This window comes from Bacillus rossius, chromosome 1 (genome assembly GCF_032445375.1).
Source record: "Bacillus rossius redtenbacheri isolate Brsri chromosome 1, Brsri_v3, whole genome shotgun sequence".
In the NCBI taxonomy this organism is placed as follows: Eukaryota; Metazoa; Arthropoda; class Insecta; order Phasmatodea; family Bacillidae; genus Bacillus; species Bacillus rossius.
The window spans coordinates 70,160,816-70,188,751 of record NC_086330.1 but is presented as its reverse complement, the minus strand read 5'-3'; the positions used below and the strand labels follow the sequence as shown (position 1 = coordinate 70,188,751).

General features: G+C 34.3%; 1 protein-coding gene across 3 annotated transcripts in view; it reads right to left on the bottom strand.

Annotated features, from left to right (window-relative positions):
- LOC134537359 (abscission/NoCut checkpoint regulator) overlaps positions 1-27,936 on the bottom strand; it is a 113,078-nt gene that overhangs the window by 35,181 nt on the left and 49,961 nt on the right. For all 3 annotated transcript variants that reach the window (XR_010075984.1, XM_063377720.1, XM_063377712.1), the window contains exons 2-4: positions 10,785-10,960; positions 8,534-8,759; positions 4,296-4,439 (exon numbers count right to left, since the gene is read on the bottom strand). Coding sequence is in view for 2 of the 3 variants with exons in the window: in XM_063377720.1 (XP_063233790.1) it covers positions 4,296-4,439; positions 8,534-8,759; positions 10,785-10,960 (546 nt within the window). In the remaining variant the exon portion in view is untranslated. The remainder of the gene's footprint in view (positions 1-4,295; positions 4,440-8,533; positions 8,760-10,784; positions 10,961-27,936) is intronic.

Genomic DNA, 27,936 nt, shown 5'->3' with positions numbered 1-27,936 from the left:
TGTGCACTGGAATTCTGCAGATACTGTACAGTATCATATTTAGCTCTTTTTAAAAAATCATCACTAAAAACTTGTTTGTAGCAAACTGGTGAGCTTCCACTCTTCAAAATGGTTATATCCTGCACTGTTCTGTTGCTCATTGATGACCTAAATTCTGTTCGTTTTTTTTTTTTTTGTAATACTGAACATTCTCTCACACTCCGCATTGCTATGGGGAATCAAAAGTATCGACAATACAGTTTCTGAAGTTCTGTCATATTTTAATTTTCCATCAACAGTGAGCATATTTCCTACTTCAGTCCATATAGTATCAATTCTCTCTTTCTTATTTATTACAACAGTGAGATCTTCAACTTGCAATGCTGCAAACTGCCTATGCAGTTCATCCATTTCACCATCCATGCCTTCACCATCTCTGACTGGCAGTATGAAAGGAAACAAATCAATGAAATATTTCAGATTTGCAAATTTTGCATCACTGATGTCACTTATTATTGCTACTTGAGCATTGACAAGAACTTCACTCTTCATGGGAAACTTATGTAAAACTTATGTAAAACTGAGGTAAAATATTTTCTGACAGCTGAAAAAAAAAATTTTTTTCTCCTCATCTGACAACAAACTAACAATTCTCTCAGCCTGACATCCAATCATTAACTCACTGTTACACTTTTGATTGGCTGCACAATGGTAATCAACTTCCAACAATGCCACACCTTTCACAGCACTACCACAAACAAAATGCAATAAGAGATTTCTCAGAAAATTTTGCAGGAGATCTAACAATACATGGATGTGTGAACTTGAAGACTGAAGTGTTACATTTAGTTTATCAAAGACCGGTACAACATTCAGCAAAAATAAACAGAATGCCTTGTTTAGTGAGGAAGATAAAAACATGAAAAGTTTCTCTTCATGACTCAGGGTAGGACTGCCACTCTTCAACACTGCACTGTCACTCTTTAAAACAGAACTACAATATTCCTTTTTTTTTGTTTTTTCACATCAGAAGGGTTGTCCTCTTTCTTTCTTTTACCGGTACTAGCACTAGTTTCAGTAGTTCTGCTGGATGGCCCTTACTGCTTTTTAGGGATCTTGTATGATGATAATGTGCCTGGCTGTTTCTGAGAACTCCCTGTAACCTCATCTTTGAAAAAACTTACAAGAGGTTCCCACTGTTCAATAATCCTAGCTAGGCTTCTTCCCAAAGACAGCCATCTCGTACACACATGTTTCAGGATCTTATGATCTTCATTATCATGGAGACCTTGAAAGTCACACAGCCTTTCCTTTCTTTTGGAGCTTTTTTCCAAAAAGTAATAAATGTCTACAAGTATTCTTCCACCCTCACTGGCAAACTTGCAGAAGCCTTTTCTGCAGCCAAATTAATTAATTGGCACAGACATCCTATGACTACTAAATTTGGCTGCTTTTCTTTTAATACAGAAATAACACCATTTTTAACTCCAACCATAACTGCTGCATTATCACAGCCAAAACCTATACAATTATGAATTGGCACATTCATACTTTCAAGTTCTGATAGCAATAACTGTCCAATATTTTTACCAGTAGAAGCACCTTCCAATGAAGGTATGCCCAAAACACAACTAGTTACTAACCTGCTGTCAGGGTTGTAATAAGTTACCACGAGAGGATATAGCTTATTACTTGTGTCATTGCTTCCATCAGTAGCTAGTGTATATGGGCCACTTTGCAAGCACTTTACTACTGAAGTAGTAGTATTGGAAGCCATTTCTTTTAATATTGCTGCAGTTTTAGTGCGCCCACAGCTGTACATTTTTGCGATATCAGACCCTGGGAACATTTTTCGAAACAAATGCCCGGCGTGGTCGGCGACGCTAAATGGAAGGTTATGTTCCACTAAAAAGCTTGTAAAATAACATTCCGCCCTAATCACATCACTGTCACTGTTACGGTTCACGGAAAGGAAACTACTGATTTTTTTGTTTTCTTCTGCAAGCTTCGCGTTTTTTGCATGTTTCTTGACGTGATAGGAAATATCGTGCTTGCCGCCATGGGAAACATTAATGTTGCAACGACAAACACTACAAAACACAAAATTAGAGCCTTTTTCACTCTTAGTAAAGAAAGGAAATAATTCTGAGTAAGATGACCGAAACACCTGTCCATATTGTTTTTTAATACTCGTAGTCATTATGAAATCATATTATCTTACGTTTTGTACAAGCGCTAACTTATAAAATATTTACCGCACTCGTACATAAACGGTTAAGTCGTTATCACTCGTCTCCAGCCAACCTGCTATGTACCAACAAAACTCACAAAAATTACTTTCATGACTCTTCTGCACAAAAGATTAGCAAGATCAGTTACCATCCAGCCTGCTGTATACCAACGAAAGGAAACATACAAAAATTACTTTCTTTTCGGAACAATTTTTCTCTGACTCCATTATTCTCATATTATCGCGGACGCCATGTTGTTAAACAATAACAAATGCTGCTCAAACGGTACATTTATATTGGCACTAAAATATTATACTGCATATTTGAACAGACAAAAATCGTAAGATTTTCCGAATTTCTGTACAATCGTAATATGAATTATTTTCCGTACAAATTACGGGAAAATCGTACAAGATGGCAGATATGCTACTTGGATAACAAAAAATTTAAGCATTCAGCTCCACATTTGCAAATGCTTTTTGCACGCACATACCTGGTACCCAATTGTGTAATCTCCCATGAGTAGAGATGGTGATTTATATCATTAAAAATAATAACATTTAGCATTTTGAATTTGAAATTTAGCATTTTGTAGCATTTTTAAAAACAAGATTTAGCCAATTCTCTCATTTTACATTACCGAAGAAAAGTATATTTTTAAAAAGCATTAAATAATACACATATTAATTATTAACAACCACAGAAATAAAGATCTAGCACAACTACAAAGAAAGCCTATCTTGGCAGGTTTCCAAACAACTTTTTAGCACTTATGAGTGCAATAAATTGAATACTTAAAATTACAATAAATATTTTTTAGCCGTGTTCATGGCCATAGTTAATGTAGAGTGCACAAATAATGTTATTGAAACTCGTATTTTTCAATTTTCGCCTTCTTTTGGTTTTTGATCATGCCAGAAACCGTTGCTTGCCATTTTACAGACTTTTTTACTTCATCCGATTTCTCGGTGAATCTTATTTTTTGCAGCCTGATGTCCCTCAGATTTAATGTGCTTTTCAAGTACATCTTTTTTTTTTTCCACTCCAGACGGCGATTACATAAATTATGCATTAAAATATTTATATCACTTTCGTAGAACTGTTCACTTTTGTATTCATTTATGCGATCGCGAATGGAAATTACGTTTCATCCCAATTTTACCACGAGAAATAATAGTATACAACACATTCACAAGTATGGACTTATTTGTAAACACACCACCTTCCACAGACTACACAAGAACGCGGCTTTCACGTGAAATACAGCCAGAAAATGGGAATTGTTAGCGCGGCGAAGCAGAGATGTCGCAATATGGCGGCCTAAAAACTTGTACTCTGCAAGATGACGGACACTCTTCCAGCTAGTTGTTCTTTGCTTTGTTTACAATCGCGAGGCACGGATGGCCATTTTTCATTCAATATTTACGAACAATAGTGTTGTGAATGACGTGACAATAAGATACTTGTGCTGAATACGCCATAAAATGATGGTTTCTTTTGATACTGAACTGAAACGAAATACAATCTGTAAATAAATTGTGTAGAGTGAAGACGAATCTACGTTTTTTACCTTGATTTCGCATTTATCTCGGAATAGTCTAGATTTCGCATTTTATAGCGGAAAAAATATAATTTAGCATATTTTCGCATCTATTTCGCGAAAACGATAAATCACCATCCCTACCCATGAGTCATCGGTGCAGGAGATGGACTACCCAACCACAAGACTGGCCCTGAGACTAAAACCACACTTGGACTGCACCAAGACACTTTGATGCCCCGGTGCCCCTACCGGCCTGAGACCCTCGCTCACATAGTACCTGGTCTGGTCAGAGAGCTATTCACACCCCTGCTCCTGAAGGTAGAAGCAACAAGGCAAGTATCTCCTCCTTTGCGCCGCCAACCCTTCATACGGAGGGAAACACTCTTTAGTGCCTACCCCAGCACTGCTACCTAAGTCCAACACAAACAGCAATCTGATCCGGGACTTGACTAGAGAAAACCTCAGCACGGACCTTTCGTCACAATTGGCCTGCGGTACTACCAACTTTCAATGGCACACTTGAAATTTCAGCGAGCACTCACTGAGACCCGCAGCTCAGCCAGCCGGCTCGCTATCTCCTGGTCAGGGTCCGGCAGCCTCGCGGCCAGCTCCCGCTCCTCTAGGAACTGCTCCACCAGGTTCTCTGCCCTCTCCTGGTCCGTCCTCGAGTCCACGGCCAGCCCTGCCTGCGCACACATGCAGTGCTGTGACAACCACTACAGGCCTGCGACTATTCAACAATTTCCAAGTCAACTGAATAATTTGATATTCAATTAAACTGCTAATCAAAAAAATTTTTAATTATTTCTTTCTGATAAATGCACCAAGTGGGCAAGAGACTTATTGAGAAATTTCGGTTGATTTTCTGCAACACAGCACATACATGATCTTAATATTAAGTGCAAACATGCTCTTTATGAGTAACAAAATAATCTACCTATGATTACCATCGATATCTTTCTCGCTTTTATTTTACTTTATTTTTGCATAATTTTTTCTTGGACTAATGTGAAGTGTGAAAAACATAGTTTCACTCTATGTTAAATTTGATCCATAAAAATTTTGATATTCATGAATAATTCTATAGTCTTGAATAATTTAATATCAATTAAAATGTTAATTATAATTTTAAAAACATGACCTGCAGAAGCCTAGCAACCACACAAATGTGACCTTGAGGAATACTAGATACTAGATTAACCTTGATGATTGGTGGTTGGGGGAAACAGCAGCACCCAGAGCAATGATATGGATAAAAACCTAGTACAGTTCCCTGTACATTTTCAAATTGTTAGAAACTGTAAAAAATTTTACACATTAGATATTGCTTACATACACACATAAATACAGCAGATACTGATTAGGATATTTGTTTAAGAAAAAATTATTTTATGTTGCACAAAATTAAAAAGTTATTTTCTTTAGTATGTTCAAATCACACATGTAGCATGATTCATTTGAGTGAACTTTAAAAAAAGTTATAAAATATTGTTTCAGACTTTATATATATAGGTTTTTTCATGCTTGTTATTTATAATTAGTTTATAAATACTTAATAAATAAGGACAGTTTCAATACATAGCATTTACATTTTAAATTTTTGTTTTTTTAGATCAGTCTTTTTATAGATCTTTTTTATGCAATATTTCTCCAAGGCCAATTTCTAGATACCTCCGCAAAAATTTTACCATTATACTACATTCATTTAATAAGAGATTTTAAAAATAAATTAGTGAAGGCCAAAAAATTTGAAGAAAAAAAAATCTAACAAAAAATTGTAAAATCTCGGTGAAAATCTAACAAAAAAAAAGGGTTACAGAAACACTACCTCAAGACATAAAGTGCAAATTAGGAGGGAATAGCAAAACCCTTGAAAAATTTTTTCACTAATGAAACGCAACTTGGTTTTCAGTCTGCCAGACCCCTAAACTATTTTCTTTGCAGCTATCATTTCCTTATTTGTCAGACTGTACGAGCCTAGTTCGTACAGAACCTTGCATACATACATATACCATTTTATAGTATGTATGAGTATGCACTACCATACCACCTGGAAATGCTTTTAAAGATTTTGATGACAGAAAAATTCTTCTCAAATTATTATCACTAGGGAATTTGCATGACTTTTCCAAGATTTCAGATAAAATTCCCAGGGTTTAAAAAAAACCATGCTTTTTTTTAAATACCAAGCAACCTGGTTTTTTGGTTTAAAAAAGATTTTTTTTTGTTTAAACCAGGTTTTTTATTATATTAGTTATTTTAGTTCTCAGAATGTTCAAATGAAAGCCATACACATCCCACTTTCTGCCACTCATTTTGAACCACAAAAGTTATAACTTGGGATGGGATGATTCCAAAATTTTTGATTCCGATACCCGATTATCGATTCCTTAAAAAATCCTTCGATTCTCGATACTCACCTAGTTAACTTAATATTAAATAATTCAAATTCTATTTGCAACATTTTTTTTTCAGCTTTCAATACATATATCATGTAGCATACATCATAAATTCATATTTATCAAATTTGAGTACACAACTAAGTTATTAATATTAACTCATATAAATGTTTACATCATTAGAAGTTAATGGCTCATATGTCAAAGGGTCAAACTAATCTAAAATTTGTTTTGTAATACGTAATAAACTATAAAAAATTTTTTTAAGCTTTCCTTGAGCAGTATAAATTATTTTGGTTCATACAACTTGCCTAACTTAGAGAAGGGTACAAATTAACTAAAAAATTTGTAAAATGAAACAGTAACAAAATTAAGCAACAACTAGAGAACTAGCAAATGAAAGTGTTGTACTTGATTGTGGTATTTCGGCGTTAAGTTACATTTAAGAAACACAAATTCATTTGTTGTTATTTCGGCGTTGTGGTAACGACCCAACAAAATCTATAAAACACTTACCAACTAATCATCATCGTCACACCATTCGAAAATGAATGTTTGTTTACATTTTTCTGCTTTTTGGCGCATTTTAAAATGCTTGTGCTGCCACGTACGCTGTTCCAAGCTGACGTCAGTGCCCCAAGCGGTGTGCGTAGGCTTTAAAACTTCGCCTGTTTGTCATATCTATCCAAACATTATGCCGAAAAGGAAAATAAACGCCGTAGTTTTGCGTATTTTTACACTATATTTTTGGGTTTAACATTATGTGAGCGTGTGTAAGCTTTTGTTTGCTTTAGTGCATTTATGATTAATGTTTAGTGGCGGCCATGTGCGGTGTTTGTTTACCAGTGACGAGAAAAGTCTTTTACACAGTATTTAAATTTCCTGTAAAAACATTGGGATTTCGCATTTTAATACTAAATTTCGTGGAAAAACGCTGTGTTGTGGCGATTTCGCGTAAAAACTGTATTTTACGGTGATTTCGCGTTTATCGTCGTTTAATCGCGATCGCGAAAAGAATACGCCCGTTCCTAATACGCAGTGATAATTTTTTTATAAATAATTTTTGTACTTTGACTTGTTTATAACATCGACCCAAGTTTGAGATATTGTTTATTTGGGGAAATATGACTTATATATGCGTCTAGTCAGTCATAACCCCACTCAAAGAGTCGTTAAATAATTGTATCTTGACAGATTTGCAATGTTGTGAAATGATTTTTTTTTGCTACATGCGGGAATCGACTTTTATCATCGATTCTCGATTATCGATTATTTAAGTAGAATCGGTAGGTATCGATGAAATTGGGAATCAGTTTTCCCATCCCTAGTTATAACATAAAAGAACTGAAGTCCAGCAAATCTACACATCTGACTGGGACTTAACCACAGAAAGGGCATTTCGCAAAGTAAAAATAAAATTACAAAAATACTCTTTTCTAACACTACAGACGTTCCTGTATTTATCCTGAAAACAGCGTTAATAAATTTCTAAAAGTTTCTGAGAAATCTAAGTTTTTAGCTCATATTTCAATATCTGTGCATTGCTGCTGCCCATCATTAATTGTTTACCCATGTCGGTTTGTGTGTTTATTTTGGAGAACTTTAGTCAACGGTATTGTTTTATAATAAAAGTAGTTAATATAATGGCATATTGGAGTTGGAGGGAAATATTAAGGTTTATATTTTCTGTTTGTTGGTTGTTTGTCCAAATATCATTAAATTAAAAAAGTTTTTTTCCCATGACATTTCATTCAAAGTAGTGTTTTGAATCACGTAGCAATGAATAATTCATAGGTTTCGTTAGCGACGTATAATAAAGCTACATAAAAAATACTGTAAAATCTTGTTACTTTAGTTAGCGCTGTTAAAAATACTAAAAAATATTGTGGCAATATTTATATATAGGCAATATTTGTGAACTTTACAGTGATAAAGCTATGAGTGACAGTAATGTTTGAAAGTGGGTGATAATGAGTGACAGTTAAGTTTGAAAGTGGGTGATAATGTTCAAGGATGGCAGGGTTAATGTGCAATACAGAATAACAATTTGCCCCCTAGATAATACTAGTTCCATTTAGTAAACCTAATATAAATACTGTTAAGAACTTGAGTCCAACAAGTAAAAGTAAATTAAGATGTATACCTAAAAAAATAAGCAGAATGTAAATAAAATGATTTACAACAGTATGAACTAGCAAGTTGCAACTATAGCATACAGTACAAGTATTTTTAATGTGCATGTCTTTCATTTTGGGGAAGAAAAAAAAAGCTCAAATGAGTGTACAACCATTCTGGTACTCTGGAAGAATAATCACGATGAGTAAGAGAATGACACCGGCCAGTATCCGCACGAGCAACGGAACACGTGGGTCGGAGCGCACCTTGTCGCCGGCGAAGGACGGCTGTCCTCTGAGCTGCGCCAGCCGCCGAGCGACCTCCTCCTCCGTGGGCACGGGCTTCCTTCGCACGTCGTCGCGCAGCTTCTCCAGACGCTCTGCGATCAGGCGGTCCGGCTCCTCCAGTCCCGTCTTGAGCTGCTCCATGCGCTGGTTGTGCTGGTACACCACGATGGGCGGCCGGTTGGGGTCCTCCAGGCTCTCCAGCCGCCTGTCGGCAAGGGCACGCTCGCGTCACTCCGCACAAGGTAACACAAGGTCTGGTTACCCCGATTTCCAATTTCCGTGGTTTACTGAAATCAATCCAAGAAATTGCTGGAATAGTTCCTCAAGTCAGCATCTCATGATTCCCTATTTCTTAGTCATTTTCATTCCCCTTTTCCGCTAGCACACCTGCTTCAGTGCTGGTAACAGTTCAGTCCCGTTACCTGTCTGAGGCAATTCAAAATCACGTCTTCTTGTAAAAATAACCACGCCAGCGATTTTAGTTACAACCAATTGAACAGTTTTAACTAAGTGGATATGCAGTTCTTCACGTATTAATATTACATAAAAAGTAAAATAAAATCCCATTTAAACAGTACAGTATTTATGGTGGTTGGATGTTTTTTTTTGGTAAAATATTCAATGATTATGATTATTTACGTTCATTTTCAACATTAAAGTTAATTTTAATATTTAGTTTAGTTCATTTCAGCCCCAACCCATTGCAGTGCAAAAGATTAATTCTACACAAAACATGGATGAGTGTGCCATTATTACATGCAAGAATACGTATGTATGGTTGCCTTTCTCTACTAGTATAAAAGCCTTTCCAAAAGCAGCAGTTTGTTCTAAAATGAACCCCAACACCTTCAGGCCAGGATTACGATCCGTTCACTTAAGAAGTAAAAAAAAAATAAAGAGGTTTACCTGAGATGCTGACACACAGAAGCTTGATGTGCTTTTCAAAGAGTCCTTTTATGTTCATTTCAAGTAACATAAGAGATACAATTACTTAAAACTGAAAGCTTGTCAATGTTCAAGCTTTCAAGTTTCTATGAAGTTAAAGTACAAATAAATGTGATTCCAGCATTAGCAAAAATTTTAGGGTACTAAGAACACATACAAAAAATAAATATTAAACAAAATTCATAATGAAACCATTTTTAAAAACATTAATATGATATTCTATAGTTTTGCCTAATCCAATATTTGCAAATAAATATATAAAGCCTCTTGTTTAGCTATAATTAAATTTAAGTAAGAAGAAAGAAATCATTACCAATATTGTTGTATTATCAAAAAAGTTAATCACTATCCAGTGATTGTAAAAAAATTTTTTGTCAGGGTTAATTTTTTTTTATGAATATCTTATGAGTTCAATCATGATTAGGTTACCTATATTTATTAACGGATATTAATTTAAAGTCATTATAAATATGTGAACACATACAAGTAGATCGGAAATTGCAGGGCATAAATTAAATGGGTGGCAGGGAACATCAAAACAAGAAGCATTCTTATTAAGAAATATGTGTCCATAAAAGCAACCCTGCAAAATTACAGGTATAAACATTAATGCACAAATTTTAATTTTGCATGCATATGGGCTCCACTCCAATGACTGAGAGGAAAAGAAATTGCAGCGAACATACTGTTTATAGAACACACATATACAACAAAAACACATACAAACCACAAATGCACACACACTCATGTCTAAAGGTAGAGCCTTCATAGTCTCATTGTGAGCATTCTAAAAATAAAAATTTACAATAATATTTTATAGTAAAATTTTTAGCTATTCAAAAAAATGATATTTATGTGCTCAATAAATCAAATAAGAATGTGTTCCCTGAACATCGCAGCACAGTATTGATATGGCAACAGCAAACCACATTAACCATGTGATGCAGACTATGAGAACTAAGAGCATTACATGCTACAAAAGTGCATTTGAAATATATTTAAAAAAAATTAACAAGCCTTTACACGTGCGTGTACACAACACAAGTTGCCAAAAAAACTCACATACATGAGTCGAGTTAAATTTTATGTTAGATTAACTTTACATGGTATTGTTAGTTTATATCGGAGTATTCCAAAAAATGACCATTGTATTGTATGTGAAAAAACAGTGTAACTTGCTGTATTGTATATATTGTTTTAACAATTTTTTTTTTTTTTTTTTTTTTTTTTTTAAATCTTGGACAAGATATGATGCATGTCAAATGGATGCATAAATCAATCACACCTCAAAAATGCTGAAGGTGGCGAGTACTGTTTCTCAACAGCTGGTTTCCTATCACGTTCTGTCAGTGCAGAATAGCACGTACGGCACACGCGCTGTTCCGAGCCCAGCTTCGGCACCACACACTTCATGCACAGGCACTTGTTGCAGAACGAGAACCCACAGTTCTCACACGCGTGCTGCAACAAAACATCCAGTTCACTCAAATGCAAGTAAACAGATGTCTCACTCATCTGTAAACATCAGTTGAAGAAAAAGAAGTTGTTGATTATATAACCAGTGATCTTAATCTATCACAACTGAAAGTCGTTAAACTACGATCCAAATATGACACCTATGCATCTTTCCATGTATCAGTATTAGAAGAAGACTTTGAAATGATACACAATACAGTTTTCTGGCCGAGCGGTTGCCTTATCAGCCCATTTTATGGTAAGCTATTCCCGGATCAAATATTCAAGAAAGCTGATAAAAACATCAATAACCATGAAACAATCAACTCTGCATTAAATTCTTCTGTCCAAGATCACATTCCGGTGCCTGGAGGAGCACACTGAAACCTGTGTTGCGCATACTGGACTTGTGTGAGTGGGAAATTCTTTACCAAAATGTGAGAGGACTGAGAACTAAATCAATAGAATTTTATAATAATTTAGCTATTAATAATTTTGACATTATTTGCTTAACTGAAACTTGGTTTAATAATAATTGTAATGACTCGCATTACTTTGACGATAGATATTTGATTTTTAGAAATGATAGAAACGCAAAATTAACATACAAAAATAGAGGTGGTGGGGTTTTAATTGCAATCAACAAGCAAAAATTCAATTCTGCTTTCTTGATTAAAATAACTAAGCATCATGAAATTGAATCTATTTGGGTTAAGGTCAAAACATCACATACCAACTTCTTAATACTTGGCAATATTTATATTCCTCCTGATACTTCTACGGCAACCTACCAGTCCTACTTTGAAGATCTCGAAGAAAAATTTGCAAATTGTTTAGATAACGTTATTATACTGGGTGATTTCAATGTGCCTGGTATACATTGGCTAAATTCTCAGTCTGTTAGTATAAATTATAGAGGCTTATCAGCCAAAGCTATGGCTATATGCAATTTCACAACAGGTTTAGGCTTGTCTCAATTCAATTATACTCAGCAGCCCATCCATCTTTTAGATCTTTGTTTCTCTAATTTACAATATTGTTTGGTCAGCAAATCATTAAATCCTCTTGTTACGGAAGATATTTATCATCCTGCTATCATAATTAATATTAAAATTGATATAATAACAAGGGATGTTATTACTACGTCTTCTTATCTGGACTACAAAAAAGGTGATTATTTAAGTCTATTTATGGCAATTAAAGAACATGACTGGTCTACACTGTACAAATCTGATGATGTTAATCTAATGGTTGATTTTCTCACTACTACTTTGATTAACTACATCAAGAACTACATCTCGAATAAAATAAATAAAAAATCCAGTTACCCACATTGGTATTCCAAACAACTTATAGAAACATTAAAATCCAAAAAACATTTCCATAAGTTATATAAAAGAAATATGAACCCCTATTATTATGATTTATTTTCTCAATATCGTAGAGAGGCCAAAAGTCTCATTTCTCGGGACAAAAATTTTTGGCTACAAAATCTTAACAATAAAGTTAAAAAAAATCCAAAAAATTTTTGGCGCTATGTAAAAATTATGAAAGAAGGATACAGACAGAAATTATCTCTTAAAATCAATGATAACGTTACCAATGACCCAGTACTTATTGCTAACAGTTTTGCACATCATTTTTCTAGTATTTATGTAACTCCTACAAATAATTTAAATTACTCAATTTCTGAAAACAGTAAGTGCTCTATTCCTATGACTACCATATCTGAGAGCCTTGTACTTTGGGGAATTAAATCATTGAAATCCACTATGTCAACTGGGCCTGATGGTATTCCAAATTTTATTATAAAAGGATGTGCTGTTATTCTGGCCCCTATACTTAACTTTATTTTCAATTCTAGTATAAATAGCGGAATTTACCCCAAAAAATGGAAAATTGCAAAGGTAATACCTGTACATAAGAAAAAGAGTAAACTTAATGTTGCAAACTACAGACCGATATCACTTTTAAATGGATTTGCTAAAGTATTTGACAAAATTATATGTAAGGATCTTGAATTCAATCTTAAAAATAGACTCTCCGACTGTCAACATGGGTTTAGAAAGGGGAAATCTACTACTACTAATTTAATTAGTTTTGTTAACCCAATCTATTCAGAAGTAATAACGCGAGGTCAAGTTGACACATGTTACTTTGACTTAGCCAAGGCTTCTGACACTGTTAATCACTGTATTTTACTAACAAAATTATCAAATATAGGATTAAGCGATAAATATCTAAAGTGGTTCAATAGCTATTTATTAGATAGAATCTTTTATGTTTCAATTAATAATATTAAATCTGATCTACATATAGTTAGTTCTGGTGTACCCCAGGGTGGAACATTATCCCCTCTTCTATTTAACATTTTTATAGATGACATTACCAAAGTATTACAATTCTCTAATTGCCTACTTTTTGCTGATGATCTTAAGATTTACAGAAAAATTTATCTTCATCTAGACTGTAAACTTCTTCAAAATGACATCTCATCAGTTTTCGATTGGTGTAAAAGAAATCTGGTTGACCTTAATTATGAGAAAACTACATCTATAACCTTCTCCAGAAAACATCATATCATTGCTTCTGATTATAAACTTGGTAATCATGTTATCTTGAAGTCAGTTTGTGTTAGAGATTTAGGTGTCTTACTTGATAATAAATTGTACTTTCATAACCATATTGAATCTCTTAGATCGCAATGTAATAGATTGTTAGCGTTGATTAAATATATTACTTTCAATGCCACTAATTTAGATTCTATTGTTAGTTTATATTTAGCTTTAGTAAGATCCAAGATTGAGTATGCCTCCGTGGTCTGGAACAATATCTCAAAAACAGATAGTGACAAACTAGATAAATTACAAAATAAATTAATCAATATCATTAATCAAAAGACCAACATTACCAACAATTCTAATAGTCTATCCTCTCTCAGATCTTTAGCTCTAAGAAGAGAGCTATTAGATGCCCTTTTTATCTATAACTGTTATACCAATAAAACAAAATGCAATTATATTCTAGATAATACTGGGATTAAAGTACCTACCTTTAACAGTCGACAGACACCTTTATTATGCTCCTTAGGCAAATCAAATGATATATTATACAGAATTATATCAAATTTTAATAAACATGGATGCTATGTGTCTCTATCAAAAAATAATTTAAATATAAAACAATTTTTCTTATCTTAATTTAATTTGAATATGTTTAAGGTTAATGATGCTACCATATTTAATTTTTTTTATATAATCAGGTTCTGGATTATCATTACTGTTGTTAAAGAATTATGAAACTTGTTCTTGTTTATCTGTTAGTTGCTTGCTGTATTGTCTTGTGTATGTGTTATTATAGTATTGTCCTCAATGTTATTCATTTTGTTTCATGTATTTGTTTTGTTTATGTATTTTTTATGTTTATCGTGCCTACCACCCATGGCCTTATGCCGTTGGTAGGCATGTAACAAATTGATAATAAATAAATAAATGACTTTCAATCTTTTTTTCTAAATATTTATAACAAATAGACATATTCTTTTTAACTGTCATGTTACTCCCATAAGACTTCTTTCACTAACTACAAAAAAAAAAAAGAATAACAATTAATTTACTACTAAGTCTCATTTTCTTTTCCTAAATTAAGAACGGTCTCAGTGAATGTATCCTATAAGATAAACAGAATTTTTCACGAGGATGTACAGTTTGTGGAACTCACATATATATTATCATAAAATGCAAGTTTTATTATTGAAAGTTAATAACAAATTACCTATTTTCAGAAATACATCACTGTTTTCGAATCTAGTTTCAGCTTCAGAGTAAATACAGATGTTACCTATGTATTTCTAAAAATCACCCACTTTATACAAATATAATATAAATAATTTATTTAATAAAAATATGTAAGAAACTGGTGATAAAAAGGTTTCATGTCCAACCATCTAAGTGATAATGTTCGCAAGCAAACTTTTATGGGCATTGTCTGAATTGGCCTGGCTTGTGGATTTCTTCTGCATCAAGTATCAAGATGTTTGAGTCGACATTCCAGTCACCATCTTCAGGGTGTCTGCAATGTTGATCCAAACATCCCAGACTATTTCTTAAAACTTGACGTAGTTGAAATTCACAAGCAAAGCACATTCATATAAAACACTTGCATGTTTATATAATGTTCTTGCTTAAAATGGGTTTAGGTAAATGCTATAGTAAATGTTATTGGCTCATCCAATTGATAGATATTACTGAGATTTAACTAAGATATTACTAATAGTTAACATAATTTTTTGTGAGGGTTCTTATAAAAAAAATAAAGACTAAAAATCATAGCCTAGGCCTATTAGAGAGTAAATGTGTCTGTCTGACATTAACGTGGTAACCTAATATTTAACAAAAAAAAAAATAATAATAAAATTCTATCAACAATATTTTTTTTATCATTATCTCAAAGAGTACACTAAAATTTAAGGAACGGAACACATATTACATATCATCTGAAAGATGATTTGAGCTACAATTATGTTTGACACATATACTACCCCAGTCAAACTTCCCGCCTGGCCGTGTCCTTGGCTTGATCACGCGGGGGTATATGCAACCCAGAAGCACGCCAAGACGATGCAATTAAGACTTGGGAAATTTCACCTATAAGTATATTGACAATTCAGAGAATTGAAAATGATTCAATACAGTACTTTAGAATTGACTTCTGAACTTTCAATTACATTTGTAAATAATTTGAAACCTCCGATATTAACAATAAAACTGTTCGAGGTAAAATGTCCATAAATTGAGACTGAAGTGATCACACTAATGGAAATGGTTATTAACATTATTTAAAACTCAAAAACATATGTTTAATTTTTGTATGTTTTATTTGTTTGTTTGTTAGTTTGTTTCATGTAGCATCAACAAAGAACTCCTTGACATTGTAACGGCAGTAAGGGGTGGACACTTATGATTTGAAGAATCCGCCACAAAATACATGTTTTCCGATTCTGGACTGTGTCTTTCCCCTCCCTTCAGCTTGCTTCTCCTTTCCTTCCCCCTCTTAGGTTGAATCCTTCCCCTACGCGTGTGCACACTGGGTTGTAGACAATTGTAATTATTATTGCGGCATTATAATATTATAAACCTTCTCTTCTGGTAGCTCTTTGCAAGTAAACATGTTAGGATTTTTACGTTGAACCTTTGATCGGTTTGTTGTGCGTGGGCTGCACATACATGCAAAGTATTTTCTCTTTCTTGTTTCAAAATTATATTTTGGACCGGCATTTCAAATTACCCTTTGGTTTTTTGAGTACTCTCTTCAATATTATATTTCTTGTTGATTTTGAAACATCTGTAAACACGTTGAATTTCCTGTACATTTATATTATATTAAATTGTTTTCATGTTCACTTGAAATTTTTCCATGGATTGCCTCTAATGGCCTTTGTATTATATGTTGAAGTATACATCTGATCTGTCTAAAAAAAAAAAACTCACTACGTTTAATAAGTGTATTTATGTATTAAAAGTAATTATTTTGAAAAGATTAATTTTGGAATAATAAACAATGTCTAATCAATTTTGCTCTTGAAGTTAGTATAACATGCTGGATGTTCCTTTGCTGTTTTTAACCTTGGAAACACAGTAAGATGCACTTAGTTGGTCCCATTCTCTGGGTTCATTGTAATTAAGTGAATTCTAGGAATATAATTGTTATGGAGCACAGCTTCATTCAACGTATTTGATGGAACACTTTTGTTATTAATGTTTTCAGATAACTTAAACACTAGGCTATATATAATTTTAAATTTTTAACCCTAAGGAGGTGGACAAAAGGTAAATAAGATTTAAGATAACACAGGTCTAAGATGAAAAAGTTTTTTAAATAAATTTATCACAAACATGTGGATGTTGGTCTGTATATAGCAAATATAAACTTTGTTTTAACGTCACATTCTTTTTGCATATAGATAAATATATAATAGTTTGTTAATTTTTTTTACAAAATTGATTCCATGATCTATATTTCTATTCTATACTCTATGACCGACCATCCTATAGTCTATTGTTACTAAACTGCCTTTCCCCTGTGAGAAAAAGTATCAAAAAAAAGTTATATGTAGTCTATGACTAATCATAGTGGTTTAAAATACAAAAAAAATGTGTAATAAAAGATTGTTTTATTAAATCTGTAACTATGGCTCCTCGGAGTTGCAAAAACAATCCAAATGTATTTTGCTATATTTGCGGACAATATACAATAGTCCAGCAAAGATTAAAAATAACTGACTTTGTAAAAAATGCTTATTATTACATTACTTCGGAATGAGGTTATCTTACCAAGAGAAACAGTGAATTCTGCATACAGTATGCCGGCTAAGTGTTGAAGTGTTAAGACAGTGGACTTACGGTAAATCAAAATCATTGTCATTCGGTATTCCTATGTTGTGGCGGGAACAAAAAAATCATACAGATGATTGTTATTTTTGTTTGACCAAGTAACAGGAAGTGTCGGCCGGGAGTTCAAGCCGGACAGACGTGTCTTGTGCGCGCAGTCGGTTCTTGTAATTATTGATGTTCAAAGTGTGATAACTACCAATATTGATTTGTCTCTACTAGATCAGCAAGACTTTAAGGGATTTCCCTTACCCTTACAAGATGGTGTATTTGTGAACTGTATTAATAATACTAATTTAGCCATGTTCAGGTCGCCTACGAAAAAATCATCAAATAATACGGTCGACAGCCCGAATAAAAATTCAAATTCACCTTCATTTACTCTGAAACTTCAAGACACCAACATGGATGATCTATTTAATATGGTAAAATCTCTCTGTGTTAAGTTTGATGAGCTTAAGAGTGAAAATGCGGTGCTTAAATCCTTGTTGATGGACTCAAGAGAAGAATACTCTTTAATCAAACAAGAGTTAAATGAGATCAAAAAAAGCTTATACATAAAGCAAAATTCAGACTTTTCTTACAGCCAAGTGACCAAAAGAGCGCCCAATAATAAGGTGATCGATGTTAATGGTGCAGTGAGTATACCCAGCAACAGCTCCACGTGCAGTGTCCTACTTTCTGGTCAGCAAGAAACGCGCACGGTCAGGAACTCTAACAATAACAACCAGCGAGTCGACTCTGAAGGTTTCACGTTGGTACAAAAACCGCATAAGTCAAGACATAATGAAAACCCAGTTGGTACTCATGATCAAGAACGTAAGAAATCTCCACCCCAAGTAGGAATACGTAATACATCCACTCTTAAAACTGTCTCCAAACCTACCTACAAAAAGACTAAATCCCTGTTTGTTACCCGTTTTGAAGCCTCAGTTAAAGAACAAGAAATTATGGATTACATCACAAATGAACTCAATTTATCTCAGGTCAAAGTTACTAAACTCCGAACGAAGTATAATACTTATGCTTCATTTCATATATCAGTACTTGAAAATGACTTCAGTAGAATCAATAATATTGTGTTTTGGCCAAGTGGCTGTTTAATTAGCCCGTTTTACGGTAAACTACATCCCGATCAAGTCTACACTAATCTTACCAATCAAGACAATACAGCAGTGACCATCATGCCTCCTAATCCAATGGCGTCAACTTCCACATCTAATTTGATGCTGGAGGAGCATCCTACTTCCCACAGTGAAGCAGTTCCTTAGAAATTATGATATTGCATATCAAAATGTGAGAGGATTAAGAACTAAGTCTAACGAATTTCTGGAAAACCTTTTAAACTCTCATTACGACATAATTTGTTTAACAGAAACCTGGCTCAACGATAACAACATAAATTCTCACTATTTCACAGACCAGTATATAGTTTTTAGAAATGATAGAAATCCTCAACTTACACTGAAAAATAGAGGGGGTGGTGTACTTTCAGCCTTTAACAAAACCAATTTTTTATCAGTGCTACCTGTTTACATGTACGACTTTCTCGGTATTGAAGCTACCTGGATCAAGGTAAAAACATCACCTGCAACAACTTTTATCATCGGAACTATCTACCTAGCCCCGGACATCTCGCCGAACAAATATCTCGAGTACCTTGAACACTTGGAAGAAAAACTATCTACCACTCAAGAAGATATTTTAATTCTTGGTGATTTTAATGTTCCAGGTATTGATTGGCTCACTCGGCACTCTTCAAACATTAATCATTCACATGTCAAATCCAAAGCCAATTACCTTCTCAACTTTGTGTCTACATTGGGTCTGACCCAATATAACCACACTCAACCTTGCAAAAATCTTCTCGATTTATGCTTAACAAATCTACCTCAGTGTACAGTAACACAAGCCTCTGAAATACTTACCAAAGAATATTCGTATCATCCAGCTCTAAACATTAACATTGAAATTTATTCTAGCTCAAGAAGTGTTAATCCTCCCTACAGAAATTACAAGGACGGTAATTTTTTAGGTCTTTATAATTCCATAAAAAATTACGACTGGTCACATTTCTATGAATCAACCAATGTTAATCATCAGGTGGATGTTTTAACAAATTGTATAACTGACAATATGAACACATTTATACCACTAATTTCTAAAAAATTACCCAAATATCCGTTATGGTTTTCTAATGACTTAATTCAAGCATTAAAATCAAAAAAACATTTTCACAAACTTTATAAACGATCCAACAATCCTTATTATTATTTACAGTTTTCACATTTTCGCAAAACGGTAAAATCTTATATAAAACGTGATAAAATTAATTGGATCCGCTCTACTAATATCAACATCAAGAACAATCCAAAGAAATTCTGGAAGTATGTTAAATTAATGAAAGATGGTTACTATGAACAATATTCTTTAAAAATCAATGATGATATTTGTGATGATCCAAATGTTTTATCTAATGTTTTTGCACAATATTTTTCCAGTGTCTACAAGACTTCAACCAATAATGTAACGTCTTCAAACATGTCCTCGGATTCTATTCCTATGTGCTACATTTCTGAATCCCTTATTCTATGGGGCATCAAGGCTCTCAAGTCATCCAAATCCACCGGCCCAGATGGCATCCCTAATTTTATCTTAAAAGGCTGTTCATACTTATTAGTTCCTCTTCTTTATCATATCTTTAACACCAGTTTGCATTCTCAAGTTTTCCCTGACAAATGGAAAATAGCAAAGGTCATTCCGATACACAAACATGGCTCTAAATTGATTGTGTCAAACTACAGACCAATATCTTTACTTAATGGCTTCGCAAAAATATTTGAAAAAATTATACACAAAGTTTTAAATTTTCAACTTCAAAATAAATTATCAGCCAGTCAGCACGGTTTCAGATCTGGAATGTCTACCACTACTAACCTAATTACTTTTCTTAACCCAATCCATAATGTAGTTACTAACAGAGGTCAGGCAGATGCCTGTTATTTTGATCTAGCCAAAGCATTAGATACAGTAAACCATTCGCTACTTTTAAAAAAACTATCAAACTTTGGTTTTTGTACTAACTACTTGAACTGGTTTTCTAGCTATCTTAATAATAGATACTTTTTTGTATCTGTCAATAACCATAAATCCTCTTTACACCATGCTAGTTCTGGAGTACCACAAGGTGCCACTCTCTCACCTCTCCTCTTCAATATATTTATAAATGACATTACCATGGTCCTTAATTACTCAACTGGTGTACTCTTTGCTGACGATCTGAAAATCTCTAAAATAATATCTACAGTCAATGATTGCGCTCTTCTACAAAGGGATATTAATGAAATCAATAATTGGTGTCTTCTAAACTTGGTCAATCTTAACGATAATAAAACTAAGGTAATATCCTTTACTAGGAAATATAACCCTATAGTTTATAATTACATTCTGAATAGTAACCCAATCTCAAAAACTTTCATTATAAAAGACCTTGGTGTCTTTCTAGATTCAAAATTATTTTTTCATAAACAAATAGACTACTTAAACTCCATTTCAAAAAGAACATTTGCTATTATAAAATGTATCACTCATTATGCTACCAATTCCGATTCAATTATTTCCCTTTACTTGGCATTAATTCGATCTAAATTAGAATACTGTTCAACTATCTGGAATGACATTGGGTCGACTGATATTGAGAAACTAGAAAATTTACAAAACAAATTGTCTCAACTAGTAATTCATAGAGGTTTTCCGCATCCCAATCTTATTCCTCTAGCAGACCGTAGAGCCTATTTGGACTATCTTTTTGTACATAACATTTATAACTATAAAATTAAATGTAGCTATATTCTTGAGAACACCGGATTGAGAATTCCCCAATTCAATTCTCGCCTCTTTTCTAGTTTATGTACTATTTATAACAAGAATGATCTTATTTATAGACTCGTTAAAAACTATAATAGACACAACACCAAGTCAAATTAATTGTGTAAAGAGCTATGTTTTAAAGTATTTAATGTAATTTATATGCTCATACTAATTATAGTCTGTATTTTTTCTCTTTCACGTATACATTATTGTACTCTATTAAATTTTATGTCTTGCTGCTTACTACTTTGTACTAATTATTATTTTAAGTATTATATTTGTATTTGTCCTTGTGTTGTCTGTGTGTATGGATGTCTTGTCCTTTGTTTTTTGTTTCTTTATGTATTTGTGTATATTTTGTATATGTCGTGCCCACCACTAAAGTCCCTGGACTGTTGGTGCGCATGTAACAAAATTCAAATAAATAAATAAAATAAATAAATAAATAATTCTAAAGCTACGGCCACACAGAGCGCTATGCTCGCTATGTTCGCGATGTTCACTAAGTGATCACAATATAGCCAGCTGCATCTCAGGTGCCACTGGCCACATAAAACTGTGTTCGCTATGTTCGCTATGTGCGCTATGTTGGCAACGTCACCAGGTGTTTGGTTCTTGGCTATTATTCTAAAACGTCGCTGACTTCGCGCATGCGCAGATAAACAAAAACATCTGTTTTCGCGCAGAATTGTGCTGTAGGTACCCACTTCAGTGTTTACATTATTAGTATAATGTCAATGGAAAATTTTATTGAAGTAAGAGAATACCCATGTTAATGGAATAAATCAATAGAAGATTATAGAAAGCAGGACATGCATGATAATGCCTGGGATTTGATTTCAAAAGAGGTTAATAAACCAGGTTAGGTGTAATTGCAATTTATTAGTTATTAAGTTAATGATCAAATTAAATTTGCACATATATAAAATTTACTGTAATATTGCAAATTGTTTATACAACTGAGGTTTTTACATAGTATGAACATTCATTAACATTTCAAAATACATTTTTAATGTCAAAAATTAAATAATGTTTTAAAATTAAAAAGATGACAAAACATTAATTGGAGTCACAATATGTTACAATTATTTAAGCTGCACGATTTACAGCATTATCTTGCCAATGAACTCGCCCTTCGTCGGTACCAAAGTACTCTATGAACAAATTCCGAACAGACAAAACCTCCTTCGTAGAATTTGTAGCACTTGTAGCATTTAGTTGCATAAGATCACATACTACTTGAGTGTGCTCTTCGTATGGTTCACAGTGACTGTTGGTTGCAGTGTTTTTCTGTCGTAAATAATTGTGCAAAACAATTGTAGCTTTGATAATTGCTACTGCAAGTTCAGTACTGCATTCCAGAGGACTGTGATACACTCTCCATGTGTTGGCAAGAATACCAAACACATTTTCAACTGTGTTTCTTGTCCTAGAAAGTCTGTAGTTAAAAACTTTAGCAGCATCGCTGAGACCTCTGCCACTTCTGGGGAAAGGTCTCATGAGATAACGTTTTAGGGGAAAAGCTTCGTCACCAACTATGACATAGGGCAAAGGGTTTCCTAGAATGTTCTCGTCAGGAGGCAGGCCAATAGTGTTGCTTGATAAACGAATTCCAATACTACTGTTGGCAAACACATTTGCATCACTGAACCTCCCATACTGTCCTATGTCTACAGTAAGAAATCTGTAATTTCCATCAACTAGAGCCAAAAAACGATGGAATAAAACTTCTTATAGTAGAAAAACTGTGAACCCGTCATCGCAGGGGCCTTAACTCGTACATTTTTTCCATCAATCGCCGCAACACAGCGGGGAATTCCACCTCTCTCTGAAAACTGCTGCAGAAACTCTCCAAATCTCTTCATTTGGCTCGGGCATGACGATAGGTTGAAGGGTTTCCCACAAGGCTGCACAAACTTTGCTAATAATATCGGAAACTGTAGATCTGCCCATGCGAAATGAGAAAGTCATGGATCTAAATGAATTTCCATTGGCTAAGTAGCTGAAAAATAAAACAAAAAATAAAAATAATTTGTGCACAAGTTTCTCACTTTTTTATTTCAAACATAATATAGCTTATTTAGTAATATAAGTGACGATCAGTAGATCATAAATGGTATGTATGTGCTATTGTTTGTTGCAGTGGCGGATCTGAAAGTAGAATGGAAGATACTGTAAGACAGCTATCATCAAGCATTGCTAAGAAGGAAAAGTAAGAGTGATGATGGTGCAAAAACCATGAAAGTGTGGAAGTTCGACCAGCAGATGTCTTTCCTCTAACCAAATGTATTAGGGAGAGAAACACATTCCAATGTTGATTTGCAATGCACTTCTCAAAAGGCTCAGGAAATACCGGCCAGCCCAGATGTGAATGAACACCTTGAATACCAGGTTGAAGAAATATCAAATGATACTCGACCTAAGAGGAAGAAAGTCAGCACTGACGAGAAACTATATGTGAATAAGGTACTTTCCTACATGATGCAAAACAAAAAAGAACACAAAAAGCAATTGGGCGATATAGATTACTTCTTTGCGAGTGTTTGTGAAAGTACCAAGCACAGTGCAGCTCAAAATCAAAAAAGAAGTGATGAACGTTGTCTTAAGTGCCGAAATGGAACATGAACTTCAAGTTTCCGATTCCTCTTCATCTTTTACAGGGTGGCCACTATATTTGTGATAAAAAATTCCAGGTTTTTTCCAGGTTTTTCCAGGTATTTTCAAGATTTTCCAGGTTTTGCAATATATATACAAAATGACATGTTTTTTGTAATACATGATACAAAGCACACATTTTAAAACACGGAACTGTATAGTACTAAATATAAAACAAAAATGCACAAAATGTGATACATACCCAACTAAAAAAACAGGTGGCAGTTTACTAAATATATATTTGCCACATAACTTTAACCTTTTTTGTGTTTAAAAATTTCTTCGTCTATGAGAGCGGTCTGTTTTAAGGCATCACTCATTATTTTGACTTTTATTGCCCTAAGATCCCTGAGGTTCTTTTTTTTTTTGAAACAAATATATTTGGTATATTTTGTGCGTATTAAACAGGGCACAACACTGGCCGGCTGGTGGTTGTTTTCATTCAAAACGTGGCTAAAGAACTTGCATGGATCAGGCTGAAAACATCAGGCTATACGTGTAAGTTATAAGGAATCTTATTAGTGTCATGAATTGAGAAATGTTTTTCGAGTAGATACACACATCGACCTACCGGATGCTCGCCCGCGTTTTGTTTTAACTGTCGCAGCGATGTTTATTTTGACAGCTCAAGCAATTATCTTTTCCTGTGAGTTGATAGAAAAAGGTCGCTTCACACAGCATAAAAAAAGGAGCTACGCCACTTATTCCCCACGCAGGAAACACACTGGCTGCTGTCTGACATCCCCCGCATTTCCCCCTTCCTTTCTTCTAACATTCCACGTCCCGCCTCTCGCGCGAGCAATAACGAAGCGATGTAGCAGTTGCACCACGCATTGGGTCGTGTTTATGCTTTGCTGGTGACCGCAGGAGGTCCAACATGATTTTATTCGGTATATATGATCTTTCATTGCGTTTTTTTTTAAATATTTTTTTCTGTTTTTCACATTTTGGTCAAAATTTCCAATTTTTTTACGGTTCCCGAGAATGTACTCGTAAAATCACTGCTTCGTTAAATCCGGTGTTCGTGAAATTGGGGGTTCTAGTGTACATAATAATTATATGTTTAGTATTATTATTTTACAAATTTTAAGTGGACATAGCATTACCGACGTTAAAGGTAAGTTAATGCGGAAGGTTTATCGGCCGGCCTCAACACGCTGCGAATATTCATAAAAAAACGTGCAGTGTCGTTAGTTACTGGACATATTTGACAGTTTATTGATAAGCGATGGATTACAAGACGTCGTAGTTTATAACACCGCTAAACCGTTGGAAGCTACTAGTATAAATTAAAGTACTAATAAAACTTTGTTACAGGAAGCGTGGGCTTCATCCTGAGCAGGTTGAGTGGAAACAAAATTCTGTAACTTGCAGGTTTCTTGATTGGTTATTTATAACTCTATTGTAATTCTTAGATTTGGCATGGCTTGTAAATGCTCCCCTACCCATCGTATCGATCTTGAAACTTTTATTGCATATCTTGCATCTCGCACAAGTTCTGTCTTTCGCATCCTCAGTAGCCCATGGAACCTCAAGACTCATAACGACAGGAATACCTAGTAGACATTGCCGCAATAGCTTCCTAACAAACTGCACAGCGTAAGACTAAAACCGCTCGAAGACTATTACTGAACAGAACAAATTAGAACAACACCCCGTGTTGCACGCCGTAGTGCGGTTCATATTCCCCCTCCCCCTCCGCCTCTTAGTGACGTATTGCGTCTATGAGGAAAGAAGAAACATGACACGCCTGGGAACACTACAGTCGCTGCCAACATGACACTGTACAGATTTGCCGCGTGATTATCAGACGCCGCGATGTACGTCTTATATAAGTTGTGCGCATTTACACCGCAGCATTTGCCCAGGAAAGAAATAAAATTCCAGACAGTTTCCCGGTTTTACCTGGGCCCTTTCAAATTCCCGACATATTCCCGGTTTTTCCCGTTTTCCCGGTTTGGTGGCCACCCTGCTTTTAATGTGGTTTCAACACCATCACCTTACTTATTACTTCCACAGACATCAACACCTTCACCTGCTTTCCATGTGGAAATACCACTGTCACCAGGCTATGAGACAGAAGCTGACTTATAATTATTTCAACTTTGTTAAATTGGTTATCTGTTATAAATATTAGTAGTATTTCCCCTATGAGTTAATCCTTAATCCTGGGTATTTATGGAATAATATTGATTTAAAATTACTTTATTCATACTATTCCTTTTACTTAACTTGTTGATATTAATCGCTAAAGAATTATATCGTAATGAATTCATTGTTTACTTACCTCAAGCAAACTGCTAATCGTTCTTCTGCTACAATGCTTTTCCTGTAATTTAAATTCTTCTCAATTTTATTCTTGATTAGCAATAATATGCTATCAAACTGAGTTGTATTTATTCTAAAGTATTCAATAAATTTGGCCTCGTACGCACGCAGCTGCTTCATTAAATGATGGAATTCATCAAATTCATTTCTTTTGAGATTCACTTCATGAACCCATTTCTTTTTTCGTTTGCATACTGTGAGACCCAACAGAATATCATCCTCGTCGGAATCATCACTCGAATCCCACGGCATGTGTCTCGCCGACATCGCAAACTACACTATTCTGTGTGGCCACCTCGCGCAGCAAACATAGCGGACATAGCAAACATTGCGAACATAGCGTAGCTTTCTGTGTGGCCGAAGCTTAAAAATGCGCCAAAATTGTGTATCCTGATGTTTCGTCTGTAACAAAGCTAGTTCCACATGGATCCGAATTATCCATACCAGTTCCTACTAACACTAACAGCTTCGAAACGCCTTTATCACAAAACTCAGAACAAAGTGATCATCTGCAAAGCAGTGGTGAAATTTTTCACCCTACAAATGACTCACGACCTTTAAAACAGCAAGAACTGAATGATTTGGTATGGGATCTTGGATTAGGTACCTAAGGACGTTGCAGAACTTCTCAGTTCTCGACTAAAAGAAAACAATTTATTAGATGCTGCAACTACATTTTACTGGTATCGAAGCAGAGAACAAGAATTTGTGGAGAATTATAAGAAAGAGGATAGTTTAGTATTTTGCTGTGATATTGGCGGTTTAATACAAAAATTTAATATCGAATACAATACACAAGAATGGCGACTCTTTATAGATTCTTCAAAAAGAAGCTTAAAGGCTGTCCTTTTGCATATCTGCAATAAATTTGCATCGATACCTGTCGCTCATTCAGTTTAACTTAAAGAAACTTACGAAAACTTGAAAAATGTTTTGGAGAAAATAAAATACACCGAACACAAATGGTTAGTTTGCGGTAACTTAAAAATCATATGCATGCTTCTTGGTCAACAGCAAGGCTTCACAAAATTCCCCTGTTATATTTGGGAATGGGAGAGTCGAGCAAGAAATTTACATTGAAAAAAAAAACTGATTCGAAAATTAGAATGGAATTGAAAGTTGGAGTAAAAAATGTCATCAATCCAAGCTTGATGGATACCGAAAAAATATTGCTTCCACCACTTCACATAAAACTTGGTTTGATCAAACAGTTCGTAAAGGCATTACCGCAAGATGGAAATTCTTTCAAGTATCTTTGTTTATGTTTCCCTAGCTTATCTGATGCGAAGTTGAAATAGGGAATATTTATGGGACCTGATCAGGAAACTGATTACGGATAGCCTACAGAATTTGAAAAAGTGATGACAACCTTGGAATGAAATGCCTGGCATGGCTTTAAAAATGTCATAGGCAACACAAAAGATCCTGCGTATAAAAATATTGTCCAGGAAATGTTAAACGCCTATAAAAATTTAGGCTGTAATATGAGTCTGAAAATTCATTTTTTGAAGTCTCACATTGATTGTTTCCCAAAAAATCTAGGCGACTACAGTGAAGAACAAGGTGAACGGTTTCATCAGGACATAAAAGAGATGGAAAGAAGATATCAAGACCGTTGAGACATTAATATGATGGCGGACTATTGCTGGATGATACACAGAGATGAAATAAAAAATCATAACGAAAACCAACAAAATGCAGATTTTTTTCAAAAAGAAAACGTTACTATTACCTATTGTT